At 39.0% G+C, this 17,705-nt stretch overlaps 1 protein-coding gene across 1 annotated transcript; it reads left to right on the top strand.

Moving 5' to 3' along the window:
• The first annotated feature begins 2,338 nt into the window (after nucleotides 1-2,338).
• On the top strand, nucleotides 2,339-17,118 carry st6galnac (ST6 (alpha-N-acetyl-neuraminyl-2,3-beta-galactosyl-1,3)-N-acetylgalactosaminide alpha-2,6-sialyltransferase). Its single transcript, XM_088927475.1, has 10 exons — nucleotides 2,339-2,808; nucleotides 4,662-5,033; nucleotides 8,642-9,047; nucleotides 10,314-10,479; nucleotides 10,965-11,139; nucleotides 11,423-11,561; nucleotides 12,059-12,162; nucleotides 12,554-12,637; nucleotides 15,112-15,211; nucleotides 16,280-17,118. The coding sequence occupies exons 2-10, from the start codon at nucleotides 4,879-4,881 to the stop codon at nucleotides 16,448-16,450; spliced, it is 1,500 nt and encodes a 499-aa protein (XP_088783601.1). The 5' UTR covers nucleotides 2,339-2,808; nucleotides 4,662-4,878; the 3' UTR covers nucleotides 16,451-17,118.
• Nucleotides 17,119-17,705: the final 587 nt, after the last annotated feature.

Here is a 17,705-nt window from a genome sequence, read left to right as displayed (position 1 = left end):
ACTGAGTCAGTTGGATCAAATGTTGTTATCAAGCATTATTGAATGTCATTCAAATGCAAGTTCTATAAGTGGTCCTCTTTGTTTCCTATTAATTCTTTTTGGTTTGGGGAATATGGCAAAATCCTATGCCAAGAGAAGTTCAGATATAGATAGCGGAAATGCTCAGTTGACACCCCAGGTAGGGTTAGGGTTAGCATTCACACACTACCTAGGCACGTTTTAAGGTCAGGGCTTGGTTTTTAGCCCCAAGTTAGGTTTAGAACAAGTGGTTGTTACCTCCTATCTGATTTTATTTTTTCAGAAACTCCCAGTGGCCTAGATGTTGCTGTGCACCACACAACAATTGTATCCCTAAACTGAGTGGGTCGGATCAAGACTTATAGTACAAGCAAACATTATAGAACATCTTACGTTTGGAAGAGCTTTTATCAATGCCTTTGTTTGTTTCATACTGCTTGGCTAGGGTAAAATGCCCAAATCTGAGGCCTGGAAGGCTTCAGATACTGATTGCGGAATGGGTCAGTTGACACCCATACTCGGGTTAGGATTCACACTCTACTTAGACAAGTTTTTGTGCTCAGCGCTGGATTCTGTGGCCCAAGTCAGCTTTAGAATGAGGGATTTTGTGCTTCTATCTTAACATTTTGTTATCGGAAACTTTTTGGTGCCTGGATGGCGAGGTGCAAGCCTTGATAAATTTAACCCCAAACCGTGTCTGTCTAATCAAAATTTGCAGCCAAAAATTATAGAATCTAATACATTTACATATGTTTTTATCGATATTTTTGATGGTTTCACAGTATTTTTGATTGAGGGAACATGTCAAAAACCAATGCCCGGAGGACTTCAGATATTGATTGCGGAACATGTCAGTTGAAACTCCAACTAGGGTAAGGTTTAGCATTGCCACACTACTTAGGCTTTTTTTTACACTCGCTGGTGGATTTTGGGGCCCACATCAGAATTAGGATGAGTGCTATTTTGCTCCTACTGTATCTTTAATTTTGGCTTTCAAGACTTTGTGCAGCTTCTATTGTATATTGACCCGTTCAGAAATTGTATCCCAAAAATGAGTCGAATAAAAAGTTCAAGAAAACTTTTTCTAATAAGTAAACAATGTAAATTTTGTCATTTTGCAACTAGAAGTATAATTGCGGTCAGCATATAAGGATTTTTGTCACCCTATCCCTGACCCTATTTTTGTCACCGCAATACCATTTCAACAGTGTTTTTCAGCTGATTGAAACAGTGGGTAAAGAAGACAGAATGTGGAAAAAGTGGAATTTCCAAGAGTTTTTATCAGTAGAATTGTGTTTTACACTCATATATTTGTTTTGAGGAACATTTCAATTTTGATAAGTGGAGGTCTTCAGAGCCTGCTTGCTGAACTGCTCAGCTGAAACCCCAGCTAGGGTTACTGTTAGCATTGCTACACTACTTAGACATTTTTTACACTCAGTGCTGGATTTTGGGGCCCACGTCAGGTTTAATATAATGATAATTTGCTTCAACCATCAATTTTATTTTTTGAGACCTTGTATTGTGCAGCTTGTATTGTATGTTGCACCATTCAACAATCATATTTTAAAAATGAGTCAGATGAAAAGTTTTAAGATAACCTATTCTAATGAGTAAACAATGTAATTGTTGTTTAAAGTGCAACTAGAAGTATTATGGCAGTCAACATTTTAGGATTTTTGTAACCCGAACCCTGCCCTGGCCTAAAATGGATGCTCGTTTCAATACCATTTCAACAGTGTTTTTCAAGTAATTGAAAATGTGTGTAAAAAAGACAGAATGTAAAAGAAGATGACTTTCCAAGAGCTTTTATCAATAGATTTGTTGGTTTTGCACTCATATTTTTTGGATTGAGGAACATTTAAAATCTGATGTCTGGAATGCTTAATGCATTCAATATTGGGTTTCGAGGTCAAAAATTGTATTTTTAATAACAAAAATTGCATTAAAATCTATCAGAGCTAGTTATATGTATATTTACAAATGACAATTTGTGTTTTGTGTTTTTATAATTATTAAGGTTCCAGGAAAACATTGTTAATTTTCGTGTAGTCTTATATAAAAGGTAGAAGTCAATGCTCTAATAAATTATATAGCAGTAGTTAAATGCAACTTTGAACGTCAGATGGCCAAAATGTTGGGTTTTTTTTGTTAGAACCTTCTAAGATGAAAGGTATTTTCGGGTTAATGTTTTTGTTTCACAATTCGGTCTGCGCAACATGCTGAGATAAAGTCGACGAACATGGCATTATGGGAAATTTGGTTACTTTTTTCCTGCTTAGGAAATTACTACAAAGATAAGGGTCACTCACTTCTCCCCAGCACAGGAGTTGAGCTGTCTTTAACAGAGAGTGAGCTGGGGGGAGGGCGTGAATGCGTTAGATCATGAGGCCTCCTTTAAAGGGGAAATGATGTCAGCAGGCCAGCATCTCTGTACGTTTGATAGTCGTTAGATTCATATTACTTAGTCTCTTAGCGCGTTCAAGAGGCTTTGGCTGTCATGTAGCATAATTTCCAAGCTTGCCTGATGTGACTCAAGAAAGTTAGAAGCAGGATTCTTCCTCTAACTAGGCTCAGCTTCATAAAGTTTTTCACTGCTGAGTAGAGTGTGTGGAGGGTGTCTTCTCACAGCTGTTGTTCATTTCACTGTCTAAAAAGCCCCTCATGCTGAGAAGCATGAGGTTTCTGGAGAGGGCATCTTAACAATAACACAGTCTTGGCAGTGGTGCTGTGGAAGCACTCTGCTCTAGTGTCTGGTTATCGTTACAGTGTGACGCTGCTTGCTAACAGGTGAGTTTTACTTTTATTTCTGTCTAATGCCATTAATTCCATAATTTTTATGTAAGCTATGTTTTGAAATAATGTCCATTAATTTATATGTATTTGTAAAGAAAATAAATGTAACATGGAGTGCTTGGGAGGAGGAAGCTTAGTAGGGAAGGGTATTTTTGTCTGTGAACTGGATTTATTTTTTTGCCAAGAAGTTCCAGGCAGACACGTATCTAGAAAAGATCACAATCACATTACTTGTATTCTTTGTTCATAAACAATTTTGGGATGAATAGATTCATGTTTCCAAGTTGCTTGTTTTATTATTAGAAATGTCATATACTGTCTAGAACAGTGCCTGATAAATACGGAAGTGATGATTAATATTTTTTAACTAAAAATACATGCTCTCAACATATAACGTAGCTCTAAACATAAGAAACTTTACATATAACATAGCTCATTTGAGCTCATGTTTGTAATATCAGAATTAAATAATGCATAGATTGTTTTCTTTCCTCCCATTGCTTTCAGTTTAAGTCAAAAGCTTGAGAATAAAGTACATAGTCCTGCCTACAGCGTAAGGTTAAAACGGTCCAAACTTGTATTAGTTTCGGGGATTTCTAGCAAGAGGCTTGTTGTGGTGACTTTTCTGAAACAGTGGATTAAACTTCACTGAACACTTTTGTTCCATCACCAGATACAGCATAGTGTTTATTTGGGTGGAGGCTATTTTTTAGAGCTTCGACATTAACTAAGGCTTGGTTCCTGTTTTCTGTTGGAATTGCCTTTGTTTTGTATAAGACTCTTGGGTATATTCTTCAGTCTTTTTGATTATGTGGGGTGGAGTGGGTGAGAGTTGTTGTTCAAAGTCACAAGATTGCAATATTTTTGGTCAGAGTTTATTTCCTGGTTAAACACAGCCAATCGATTTAGCAGAGTCAAACGTTTTGTTTTTGTAAGTGTGTATATGTTTATATACTGTATAGTTGTTATAAATTCAGGAGCAAAGGCATTACACAGTTCACATCAAATCATGGCTTTTAACAAAACTCTAAAAGTTTGTAAACAGCCTCAGACCATTAATACTTAAGTGTTTTCCATCCCTAATAACCCAGACATAAATTTCATTATGGACTAAATAAATTTCTAAATATACCTGTAAGCCAGCATCTGCTACAGATTACATTTGCTGTAGGAATGTTTTTTGCAAGAAAAATAGTCCAAGACATTAATGTGCTTACAGTGCAAAACTAATTATATCAAAAATGCATAAAAAATAGGGTCAGGAGCCAAGTCTCAAAACTTTACTAAATCACTAGAAAATGTAGCTAGTATCTAGCACACTCAAATAAAAGATACCAGGAATGCAGACTTATAATGCGCTTTTATGACATCTGAGCCAGCCCTGAACAAACAAGACAGATTCTGTAAAGAGTGAAGAGATGCAGACTGTATATTGTCAGGAGACAGGCTATAATCAATCCAACCAATATCGATTAGACATAATTCTTGTATGATGAACCATGTGTGGTTTGTTAAATTATAACCAGACTCATGAGAATTGCTCATCTGTGAGAATTAGCCTTATACAGCATACACTTTATGAGGTGAGAGCTGTCCTTGCGATTGCGTTGATTTGATTGACTGTAGCAGATCATATATCCATCTTTCATTAATCACTCTTGGCAAAAGCCATGTGCCAAAGGGGCAAGCTCTGGTCACAGCTTAGACGCAATGTAATTTCCAAGACTTTAATCACACTAGTAATATTTCTGGTATCATCTGAGTTCTTCTTTTTGTTTATTTCTTGCCGCTAGTTATTCTGCTTCATTTTTTTTGTTCCTGAATTAGTTGTTTTTTTCTGTTGTCAGTTGGACACAAAAACAAAAACAGAAACCCTAGCGACGCGGGAAGGCCAGTGAGGAAAAGCCCCCCCTTCACAAGGAAGTCAGCACCGTACCAAAGAGCTCTGTCCAGAGACAGTCGGCTCCAACAGCCTCTGTCTCCTCCTCCACATTCCTGATGTCCCTCCCTCTCCTGCCTGTGTTCCTGGAGGCAGATATGCAGCTGCTCTCTGGGGACTAGAAGATGAAGACCAGCTGTTTTTCCCTCAGAAAGCTGGGGCCTTGTTTCTATGTGGTCTGTGGGTTCTGTGTGGCACTTGTCCTGTTCTACCTCTCTGTCAACCTGTGGCCATGTGCCCCCTGGGACATGGCTGACAGCTCCTTCTTTTATCCAGCCAGGTAAGAAGCAGTTCTAATTGACAGTTACTTCGTTGCCACTCTTGTGGTCATTTAAGGAAATGGGATGCTTTAACTAGCAAGGTACAGAAAGTTTTTTCTCTTTGTTTCTCAAGAAAAAAGTTCTTCAGTTTTTTTTGCTGTCGGTAGCATTATCTACTTTGTATTAGGCTTGTGAACCACAACAATGGTTTCTGCGAAGGTTGGTTTGTTCATCCCGCAGTTGGAGTCTGGAATCAATAGTGTGGCTTATCTTTAGATGTTTTCTAACACAGTATGTCATGAAACTTTTCACATAATTACAAAAGCAGCAAGGAAATCTGAAAATTGTATTGTATGGTACACCAAGTTTAAGAATCCCATTTTTATGAGTCACAGCCTGCAATCAGCTTTAGAGCTCATTGAACTTTTTAAAATGCATTTGAAAATGATGCGATTCTGCCTGGTGACAGGTTTAACCGTGCTGCAGAATCTGAAAGGTAGATTTTTGAATACTTTATAAATTAACTAGACTTACTGTCAGTGTCTGCCTTTCCTTTTCCTTTTAATTGGATATTCAAGACACCATTACATTGATCAAAAGCATAAAACTATTCCTATATGTGCATGTATTGAACATGTTCTGAGAGAATTTTAAAATATACTTAGCTTTCTTTAATATAGTGACTTCTGGAATATCCCTAATAACTGTTACCGAGTGTTTTTCTTTTCAATGAAAAGCGCCAGGTACATTTACAGATAAACATTTCTCTTAAATAAGGCTATTTACTGCTTTATTACATGCAATAAACCTGGACTGTAAACCTTTATCTGCCTCACTTTATTTGCCCAGGCTGGTGGTGTAGAATTAAATAGGACCACATCATTGCACAGGTAAATTGTACTGTGTGGCTGGTCCCTCCTCACACTGCTTTTTCTCTTTGTTATAAAACACTTATGATTAAAAGACTTATTCACTGGCCCAGTCCAGAATGATAGCACAAAACTGATTCATGAGAAGCTGCCTCTTAATTGGGCTTTTTAGCTGCTGATATGCAATTTTCATTAAAATTGCTAAATGCTAATTAGTATGGAGCCATATGAGGCATGAACACCTTTTGCTTCTTATCTACTCAGGTGTCATTTTCACACTTTGGGTGACTGAGGTCATCTCTTTCCAAAACAAGAGTCTACTTAGTTTTTTGTATTTGCATTAATTTACAATGCTTTGTGAAGTGCAGCTGTTACTCAGGCAGGTGTTTTGGTATCAGCTGAGCTTTTCTCATGAAGTTTTATTGTTTATACTTTTTCCGCCTGATTTGTGTAGTTTGGTTTACAATATGCAGTGGCCCTGTACAAAATGAAGAATAGCTGTAAGGCACAGAGAAGCAAGGACACGCACACACACACACACACACATACACAAAATGGCTTCCTTGATTCCCTTGACCACAAGCAGCCTTGTATTTAAGTTCCAGGACATGACAGTCTACCCAGCAGGGTAACGGCATTTCTTATCCAATTGGAGGCCACCACACTTCGACAAGCTGTGAAAAACCTTTCATCACCCCTCTCCCCTCCTGCTGGCATTCGTTTAATAGCCTGGCACCATGTGGATATCAAAGCAGGCAAGGTGTTTTTAATAAACTCATCACTGACTGGAGGTGTGAGTCTGTACTGGAGCCTTTTGTTGTAGTTACCCACTGCTGCAGAAAACCTAAAGTTTAAGGTAATATGTTGTAAATTAACATACTAAGTTAGACTGCAGGTTGGCATATGATAAACGTGCTAAACTGATCAAAGGTGGGGCTCAACACGGACAGTATTAGTGAAGATGCACTAATAAGAACCTAGAACCTGACCGATGCAAACTGGAAAAAGACGTTTTGTAACATGGCTGTTGCAGTTCTCCTGAATTGGATAACTTGAGTCTAAAAGACTTTTAATCTTGGAGGAAAATTTGAAAGTCAAAACCAGTGTAAAATCATTGATTTAGGACATACTGTAACATGGAACAGTACGGTTTTAAAATACCGTGATGCATATGGCCGACATTACAGGTTGCAAGAGCCGGCTTACCAGCGCGGTGACGTCACCTCCCTTCCCTGTGAATAGCAGGGACCGCAGCCGGCAGGCTGACGGGAGATTTCCCTTTAGCTCAACTGGCTGGGTCCCTGTTGGGTGACGCCGGAAGCCCGGGTTCGAGTCCCTGACGGTGGGGGGGCCGACCTGACATACCCATGTGAACCCGGAAGCGCTACAATACCTCTGATAAATTCCTATCAGCTACACTTAAATCATACTGTATTTTTTAAATCAAGAGTCTGCTTTGTCACAACAAAGACAGGTCCACTGGAGACTAACTGCCCCTGACTAATGGACAGTTGAATTTAAAATCTGGGGAATGTCCTATCCGTGTTCTTTGAAGCGAGATGTGGAACAAACTTTTCCAGAATTTGCTGAAAATGGCACCTGAACTTTGGTGCCATTGTATGTGTGTGTGTTTTATAGGAGCGGAACATTGCGTTTACAGTATGTTTACCACTGCCATGTTTCCCCCTGAAAAGGATTTCTGTCATTCTTCTCTGTTAATCTCAAAGAAACAGTAACTTCATTAACTCTTTGCATAGGGAAACATTAGCCGTTAAGAGAAAACAAAGCAAACCCTTAGCTTTGTTGCAGTTCTGTAAGACACGTATTTGCCAGAGATATAATCCATGCCTGAGATAAATCACATGTGGCAGTGCTGTGCATGCAACCTAATAGCTAACCTGTGCATGCAACCTAATAATCTCACAATGCAGGCATTCTCTGCGCATTCTTGCAAATACTCTGTAAAGGACATTTTTGATGGTCCCGGGCAATTACTCATTTGAATAAAAACGATATTTGCCTACTATTTGAATATTTAAAAATGTTTTCATGGAGAAATGCAACGATTCTGTAAGATTCATACCTTCAATGTATAACTAACTTTTTATCCCCCCTCCCCCACAGCACCGCTATCACACGTGATTTTTATTATTCAAAGGCTTATTCACTGGCCCAGTACAGAATGATAACACAAAGCTGATTCACATGTGAGAGACAAGCACCTTGGCCTTTTAAACTCCTGGACTCTGTTTTTAAAGGGGGGAATGATATTGCTCTTCATAGCACAGCATTTAAGAGATTCATGACAGTGCAAATAGTTAACTTGAGAATACTAGGAAATTTAATGCTAAATTCTTCAGAACCTGTAATGTATTAACAGAGCATTAATGTAATTAATTCTAATAATTCTAAACAAAAATAATACTTTTTCTAACTTGTTTATAGTATTATAATAATCCTGAATAACCCTGAAAGTATTGTTGGTTTTCGTACCCTTGATTTAATGGACAGCTTGTGAACAAATATCATTCATGAAAGTTAGGCACATCCATTGGTTAATCCAAGAGTTACTTTATGAAAGCAGATCTGGCAAACTCTAGTATATACAGTAGATAGAGTGATAATTTTACCACACAATGGGTAGGTACTGATTTATTGGACTCTTGCAAGAAAATGTCCAGTGTAGATCTTTTATTTGAGCACTCTTGAGCTCGCTCCCTCTCATTCACACCTGTAATTCTGTATTTCTCTCATCTCAGGGCAAAAGTCACAAGCAACAATGACACTGTTTCAGAAATGGATCGCATTGCGGCCACAGACTGTAACTGCACAGAGTCCGCCAAGATCGGAAGAGAGGAGCACCTGCTGAACAATCTCCAGCACACCGCCAGTCATCAGGCAGAACGGCCTCAGCAGAGCGTTAACCAATCGGTTGTTTCAGCACAGAGTGGGACACAGAGCTCATCCTTGCACTCCAGTAACGCCCACCAGTCGCCGGCCCACGTTGGACAGCAGTCTGCTGGACCGCTGCCAGTCCAAGACCAAGGTTCTAAACCACAAAATGCAGACACCCCAAAAGTACAAATGGAAGTAAAGCCCAAGACACCAACTGATCCACCATTTATTGGAGATAAATACACCATTGAAGATACAATTCCACAAACAGTAAGATTTTACTAAACCAATTTATTGCATTTTTTCAGATAACCTCAAGTGTTATCACATATACTGTACTGTATGTTAGCCAGCTCTAAATCTCCTCCTCGAAGCTCGAATTTTCCTCCTCTGTAATGAGTTTTGATAGTTTTGAAGAAATTTATTTTGAATATAGCAGACAAATGGGACATACTGTATATAGGCTTACCTAGTTATTTATTTTGAGAAATATTTGTCTTTCTTCAGTATTTTCTAACCTGCGGAATGTCCAATTACAAGAGAGCATAAAGACAGGAAGGTCTATCATGTTCAAAAGGCAATTATTGAATTCCAAATAATCATGATCTTTTGCCGTTTACTACCCCAAATGGGACAGGCAAAATATGAAAGGCAACATCTGCATTGTATTGACACTAATATTTTCCAGTAACAGTCCGTAATCAGCTCCTTTGTTTCCCTCTGTGTATTTGCAAACAAGTAAAGCGATTTTACTAGGGAGCTCATTCCAAGGGCCTTGTATCAGAAGATTTCACTGGGAAAAAATGAGGTCAGAGAAGAAAGAAAAACACCAGGTCCACCACAGGCCCAGGAAGTGGCTAAAAAATGCAGACAAGCACTTTGAAAGGTCAAATGTTCTAGTGCTTAGTGAAACATGCAATGAACTGGTAATCCTAACTCAAAAATGCCACAGGGCTATAAATGAGTATATGATAAGGTGTGTAAAGGAGTAGCATAAAAATTACTGTACACCCCTAGATTCCTCTGTAAGACCAACTTGCTGTTGCTGTAGCACTCACTACAGCACTCCCAGGTTTTAAAATTTGATTTATATGTTAAAAAGATACAAAGAGCAATGTTGACAATACTGTAGTTGTAGTTTCTGTACTGAATGGTGACCAATTGTCCAAGTGCTACTAGGGAAAGCGCTTCGGATTAGTTTGCCAAATGCCCTTGACTTTCAGACCTCCTTTGACTTTCTGGGTTCACAGAAACATCAGTGAAAGAAGTGCAGCTTCTCCAGCCATGTCTAACTCACCTGTCAGGCACTATGGAGCTCACAATGTGTGAAGTGACAAATGGCTTTACAGGTCAGCCTGTATGAGGAGCATGTTTACATGTCTCATTCTCAACCTCATGCATACAGGACTCTTTTGCCGCACAGTTGAGTCTTGAAACAATCATAAATTTGAAATGACCTCATTATATATATTGTATATATCTACATCATCACTGATTTACCATCTTCATAACTGGACTCCCCCTCCCTCCCTTCAGAACTGCTCGGTTAGTATTCGAAGGAGGTTTCCAAAAACAAGTTTCAGGGAGAAGTATCTGGAGTGGGTCCCCGTCCTTCAGTGGAAGAAGCATGGCACTGAGAAGGAGTACCACAGACTCAGCCAGTACAATGGGGCGCATGGTTGGAGCGTCCTCTCGTTTAACAGTAAGTACTATACATTACTGCTGTGGCCTATTATGCCATGAGATACTTACAAGTTTCATGACCACTGCCACTGTTGTGTATTTCAAGTCAGCATTCTGTGGCCTTGAATGTGGATTGTACTACACCACAATGAGGAAAATTGAAGGATCCATTTACCACTAACACATACTGTACATACTCATAAATTAACAGTTGGGTTTAGACAGAAGATGGAAGTGGCTTTTAGCAGACAGTATTTCATAATTAAAGATTAGAGAACATGGAAAAGAATCACACTTCTAAGTCTGGTTTAAAAAAGAAATTATTTAAAGATTTTGACTTTTTCATTTGGCAAACTTTATCTCGTTGTTTGTTGTATTACTGTACAATTACGCTACTTTAGCTTTTATTAGTGTACTTTACGTAAACTCTTTCTTGAATCAATCAGAAATACCTGCCTAATGCCTTTGGACAGTTGTCCTCAACATGCGTAATTTAATTCCTAGCCCTGAAAGCAGCTCTGTCTCTCCTTAACACAACGGCCAATCAGCGCATGTTTGATGACTGGGACAGCAGATCTAACAAGGATAAGTGTATCCGCTGTGCTGTAGTGGGGAATGGAGGGATACTGAAGGACTCCAAAAAAGGCAAGGAGATTGACCAGCATGACTATGTCTTCAGGTACAAAACTCCTGGCCACTAAATAAACACACAACATTACCACTTCAACAGTTTGTAACACAGCTGCATGGCAAATGAAGTCAAAGCTTGTAAAATTAAACCATGAGTGTACGCAAAAGACTTTTTGCAAGATAGAATTTCTCCAGAACTGTGGACTAATGCAAAGTGTGCTCACTCCTTGGACCCTTATGAGGAAAACCTTATAGAAAAAAAGAACCTTGTAGAAAGAGTAGACTTGACCAAGGCAACGCTAACCACACTTTTCTTTGTGTGATTGCATCAGGACGAATGGGGCTGTGATCAAAGGCTTTGAGGAGGATGTTGGATCCAGAACTTCATTCTACACTTTCTCCACAAACACAATGCGCAACTCCATGAGGAGCTACGCCCATGTGGGCTACCAGGGGCCTCCCCTTTCTCAGGTGAACAATGCTGACTTAAGCTAGGTCAAAGCTTAAGTTTGAAAACTAACTCACTGCCATGCTCAGTTGCAGGATGTGAAAACCATTCCGTAGTGTTAGTCATTTTCTATCTTATCCTCCAGCCCCTCATTGCCCTTACCCCTTTCCCCTTGGGGGGAGTTCTGATAGCCTTGTCCTTATAGCCAGGCACTTGTACTCTCAGCCTGGCATTTTAAAGATGACTCAATATTTCCATCCTTCATGCATTAATCCACTCAGTGTTTATATTAGCCCAAAGTTGCAGAAACACCAAAAACATAATGTGTCCTTCATTTTATCTTCAAAGATTGTGGAACTCATCAGCTAAGCACATTGAAGACAATAACTATGCAAATATTTTCTGCTTAATATGCTTTGTCATATGAAGAAGCTGTCTTCAGTTTTATTTAGTATCAGAAGACTTGACCTGACCAGCATGGACGTCTTTACCTTTATTTAACTCACTGTTCTCCTGCCAGGAGACCAGGTATATCTTCCTTCCAGATCATGACCGTGACTACATCCTCCTGTTGGCTGCTGTGACCCACACACCCATTGAGACAGGACCAGAACGCTCCAAGACGTAAGGAGGTTTTATTGAAAGCTTGAGGAATGAACAGACCTCATTCCTCTTCTGGGTGGCTGAGTGGAAGCGATCTTCTAGGGATGTGGTTTGTGACACAGCAGCCAAGTAATATTAAAGGGCTATTACACTCCTCAAAATAATATACACTTCACTACACTTCATCCATGTTATCTGTGTGCCATAAAATTCACTCTTGCTATTGCACATAATTTACAGTCCTTCTTGTAGTATTCAGTTGGTCACATGCACTTTAGGGTTAATGTCAATTTCAGCTGTGGTTATCCACAGCTGTCAAGCACATTTGCTCTCTGCACTTACTTGTTGACTACCATGCTACTACCAGACTTTAATTTTATTATTTTTCATTATTCATATCTTCTCACCTCAGCCCACCGACATTCTTTGGAGATCATGTCACAGCAGAAAAGTTCAAAATGTATCACCCAGACTTCATCCGCTACATCAGGAACAGGTGAGAGACAGAATTCAAATTGGCAAGAAATGTTTTTCAAATAACAGCAAGTACTGCTGGATTCTAGTTCACAGACTTCTATATAAAGTATGTATATAAAAGCATTTTTTAGTTTGTGCATAAAAATTGGAAGATATCCATAAGCTCTAATTCTGCATCGATTTCGGATGGAGAGTCAGCACTTAACAAAGAGAGACCTTTCGACTGTGTATAAAATCTTGTGATGGCACATCCCTAAAGATAAAGGAAATAACAACTGAAACCAGAGCTACCTAATTAAATAAGGAAATAAAACCATGTGACTTTTAGTATAATGGCTTCATTTTTGCTTCGATACTTAGAGTCCTCAAATGAGTGAGGGATGTGTTGCTCCTCTCCACATTAATGTAAGAGCTGGCCTGACGTCATGCTTGCACTGCGCTATTGCAGAAGAGGGGAAATTGAAGAAGGAAGCACTAAACTAATTTGACCTAAATATGTGGTCCTTGTGTTCTTTTGCATTTACTGTCAAATTATAAAAAGATATAAACCAACCATGAACAGTGAAACGATCTGCAAGTCTAAAGTTTTTTGACCTGTGCTGTAATGCTCTGAGGTTCTCAGATTTGCTAAACTAAAGCAGGTCAGGTATCCTCCCCCTCCCCTTGAGCATGCTGTGGATTTAGGCAATGACTTTCTGCAAAGTTTGATATGATTCCATTAATTTCCTTTGGAGAAAATCTTAAGAAGTGAAATGCAAAATGCATCTATCCATCCATTCATCCATTCTTCCATCCATTGTCAGAAAACTCATTTTTGATCCTGAGATCTATTTTTTTTATCCAGAGCCTATCTGGAATCAAGCCACAGAATCTAAGAGCTCGGAGGCCGCTGCACTGACCAAAATCATTCAATGGAACACATACTGTATTTTTAGATGTGATGACCTACAGTATATAACTACAGTATCGCTGAGCAATTGTTTCACATTGGGATTACAGAAAGAGCTCCAATAGTCAATATGTCTCGTCTAATGGTCTCCAGCTCTGGTTCTAGAGAGCCCCAATCCACTTAATCTTACTTATCACCCTAATCACTTGTTCATGTAAGATTAGGAACACTTCTTTAAGCAGTTGATCAATAAAGCAAGTTATTTTTTATGAAGGGAACTATGGACGTTGAGGACTGGAGCACATACTGATTTTGGCTCCAGATGATTTCTAAATTATATAATTGAACATATCACCTATTTAATCAATCATATGTAATTTGTCACAGGGCTTTAGAAATTACTGATTTAAAGGCTGCTTACAAATCCTGATGGACAGGGGCTCTCCAGCACCAGGTATGGAGACCTCTGTTCTAGTGTATTGGCTTTATGGGTTAACACATTTCCCATTCCAATAGTTCAGGTAATTATTATTGACTTTACTTTTCAACAGTCCTAATGATACAGCTTATTAGAGGTATGTAGTTTCTATCTATGTAATGATGTACTTAAGGAGAAGTTGGTTTTGAAGTGGTTTTCATGTAACTTAATGGCCTTGCTCCTAAAATACAATGCTTGTTAAATGGTGTAAAAACTCCTTCCTTCAACTTAATATATGAAAAAGACATGATCACTGATTATACAAAGCAACCACCAGCTGAAAAACCAACAGTCATTGAGGAGCAAGTAATATAAATTGTCAGGTTATAGATATCCTAACGCTTGAGGAAGACACAGATGCCTTGTGTAAGAAGAGCCATCGCTGATCGTTCTTCCTCAGAAAAATCTCTTTTCATGTATGCTCCAACAAGGATTCTATTCTGTAGAGCTTTCATTGAATCTGTCCTAACCCTCCTGGCAGTAGCCCCGTTTGGAAGCATTACACAAATCAAAAACAGACTGAGCAGGATTGTGAAGGTAGAGAGCAAAACTATTGGACAAAAAAATGGACAACTACAGCTTTCAGCCATCTACATCAAACACATAGTATGGAAAGCCAGTAATCATTGAGGGTCATCACCACCCCTTGCACTAAGCTCCTTCAATCTGGGCATCAATTTAGTCTGCCTAGATTCAAATGCAGTAGAGCTGAATTATTTTTTATTCCCATAGCTATTAACCTGCTTAATTTGTAATATTTTTCTCTCTTGATACATTATATATGTATGTCTCTTATTTGTTAATGCGTTCATGTTGTGATAAATCTATAGTGTGTTGTATTATGTCTTTTACCAGCTTTTACAAAGCAAATTTCCCTTCTGGGGCAATAAAAAGAAGAAAGTAAGTCAGTTGCGATGACCTTTGCTACATGTACTGGAAGGGTTCTGATAAACCCCAGGTTACTTAGAGATGAAGCACATACAGTGATTGTTAAACAGAGCTATATCAATTTGCAGTTAACCTGCACTTTAGAAAGGAAAACAAATGTAGCAACTCAATCCTGTGACATGTCTCTCCCTGAAAATGGTCTTTGTTTAAATTTGATGTATTTGCCTATATTCTGCAGGTTCCTTCGCTCCAGAGCCTTAAAAACAAATTACCGAGATCTGTACCGCCCTTCCACTGGGGCTGTCATGCTACTGGCTGCGGTGCACACCTGTGATCAGGTATGTGGCAATAGGGAGGGTATGATGCAAAAAGAGAAACTTACAGTATTTTACTTATTAAGGTAAAAGTGTTAAAGAGCTTGGAAGACTATGGCAATGCAAAGCTGAAACTTTCCATTGCTTTTTATACTTGAAGAGCTACAGTACATCAGTAATTCAAAATATTTTTAAATATTCCTGTGTCTGTATTATATATGTGCATTAAAAAATGCAATAAACGTGATTGGTTCCAATTCTCATTTTTAATACTTCCTGATATGTTCATTTTTATTATACATAAATACAGCACATGCACATATATACTGTGCTATCTGCTCATGCGCACCAGATTCTCTTAGTATGAAAATATTTTGACTTGAGTGTTTTTTAATTCATAAATGCTCAAGGAAAGGGATGTTAATCCAAATATTACTCTATTACTATCTTGCTATATTCTTACCAATATGTTGTGGTATACAATATACTAATTTATATTAAATATTTGGAGAGGCTTGACATTTCTGTAATTCCCTATGCAGTGACATTTTTTTTTAAATGCCCTTAATGTCTATGACACGTAAGCGATCGTGGCTTTCGTTCTGCTTTGGCTGCTCACAAGGACACAGACCATCAGAAAGATATAAAGGTATTTTAATATGTTACCGTGGGTCAAAGAGAGAGGTGGACCTTTGTTCCCATCAAGCTCATCCAGTTCTATTTCCAACTCTCCTCCCATAGAAAAAGTGGACTGTATAAGTTACCTGTCATCCCTAACCTACATGCCTTTGGGAAAGTGGGCGGCTAGTGGAGAGGCTGGTGAGGCACCACGCAAACATGAGGAGAACTCCACACTAACAGGTGCCTCAGGCATCAGAATTTGGAATTCCTTCCAGAAGCCTTGAGGTGTGAGGCAGTAGTGTTGCCCTCAATTTAATGTTCACCAAACAGATAATACCTCTGCAGTGTCACATACGGTGTGTTAGGGTGCATATTAAAAATTGGAGGAGGAGGAGGGAACTGGGGAATGGCTCCCCATTCAAGATATTTCACCCTTTGTTTCTCCCTTTATCCTTCTTTCATTTTTTCCAGGTAAGTGCCTATGGCTTTATGACTCCAGATTACACGAAATACTCAGATCACTACTATGACACTTCCTATCACAAAGTGGTCTTCTACATCAATCATGACCTGCAGCTGGAGATGAACCTGTGGCAGCAGCTCCACAAAGAGGGCATCATCAAACTGTACATGAGGCAGTGAGCACGCTCAGCCTGTTGCCACGGAAATGCCCCAGGACGCCGGCTCTGTGCTGCGATGGAGCAACTGGCTTGCTTAGTGTGAATATTCGCTTTCCTCTTGGGCAAAAGAAGAAAAGTTAAGAAATTCCCAGACATGTTTTGCGAGCCCACCTAGAGACATGTACACACCTTCAACTGAATTTTTCCTGAGTAAAACCTGTGGCAGTTTTGGCAGTTCTGGGTTTCAGACAACCGCTATGTTTTTGAATTGCTGAAAATCCTTCAGAAGGGGGTGGTGTATGGAAACTGTTGTTAGATTCCAACAGACAGTGTCTCAGAGCAGCTCTTGACTGGTATTACTACATGAAGAGAAGACGGTTCACTGAATGAACTTTGAAAGCAGATGTATTTTTTGGACATCCGGTTTTACTAACACCTGTTTTACTTTATTGCAACACTTTTTTTTACAAGTGGTTCTTGGGGAGTGAGGGGCAAATTGATCTTTTTTAATATGAATTTCCCTCCACTCGTATCTTCTAGTGCAATTCAGAGGATCTGCCCTTTGTTGTCATGATTTTACACATCACCAGACAGACAAGACTTACAGTCGCCCTTGCAACTGTGGCCTTGTAACGTACTACCCAAATTTTTGTAATTGTGTCCAATAAATACTTTTTGTATTTTGTTTTATCCCATGTTGGGGCAATGTTTCATGTCAGGCTCCCGAGATGCTAGAAAAACTGTCAGTGTTTATGTTTGCAAGCCCTGAAGAATATGCTCAAGACACACACTCTCCAAATCGAGCTATCTAACCCCACTCTTGACAGAGCAGTGTAGAGAAGTGACTCACATACAGTAGGTTGCAGAGCTGTTCCTGTATTTCACTGTGAAGTGAGAGTGTGAATATATTTACTGTATCAACATCTATGGGGCTGTACAGGAAGACCAACAGAAGAAAACAAGCAGGTATTACACAGTGTTTTATTGGTAAAATTCAAGAACATGTACCCAAACTGCTTCAGCCTTTGTTTATATATACCAACTTTTATACAACAAAGTTCAACTATGTATTAAAAAGCAGCCCTGATCAATAGGGTTTGTCTTTGTATTTGAAAGCACTCCAAGACACATTTTCTGCAGTGATCATTAACAATAAGCATAATTCTGTAAACAACCAATGTAAGGAAAATCTGAGCAATGATCCTTCCAATGCAGATCAAAACCACGCACCTCGCTTCTCATCCAACCAAAAATGTAAATGTCACTTCGTGCTGTTT

Source organism: Atractosteus spatula, chromosome 11, assembly GCF_055471065.1.
Source record: "Atractosteus spatula isolate fAtrSpa1 chromosome 11, fAtrSpa1.hap1, whole genome shotgun sequence".
NCBI lineage: Eukaryota > Metazoa > Chordata > Actinopteri > Semionotiformes > Lepisosteidae > Atractosteus > Atractosteus spatula.
Note: the sequence above shows the minus strand (reverse complement) of the source record. Positions and strands in the feature narration are given on the sequence as shown.

What these genes read in the sequence shown, in the direction of transcription:
- st6galnac (XM_088927475.1), top strand. Translation starts at nt 4,879, where the DNA reads ATGAAGACCAGCTGTTTTTCCCTCAGAAAGCTGGGGCCTTGTTTCTAT. An exon ending in AAGATACAATTCCACAAACA is followed by an intron (nt 9,048 to 10,313) that starts GTAAGATTTTAC and finishes CCCTCCCTTCAG; the next exon opens with AACTGCTCGGTTAGTATTCG. An exon ending in AGGGGCCTCCCCTTTCTCAG is followed by an intron (nt 11,562 to 12,058) that starts GTGAACAATGCT and finishes TTCTCCTGCCAG; the next exon opens with GAGACCAGGTATATCTTCCT.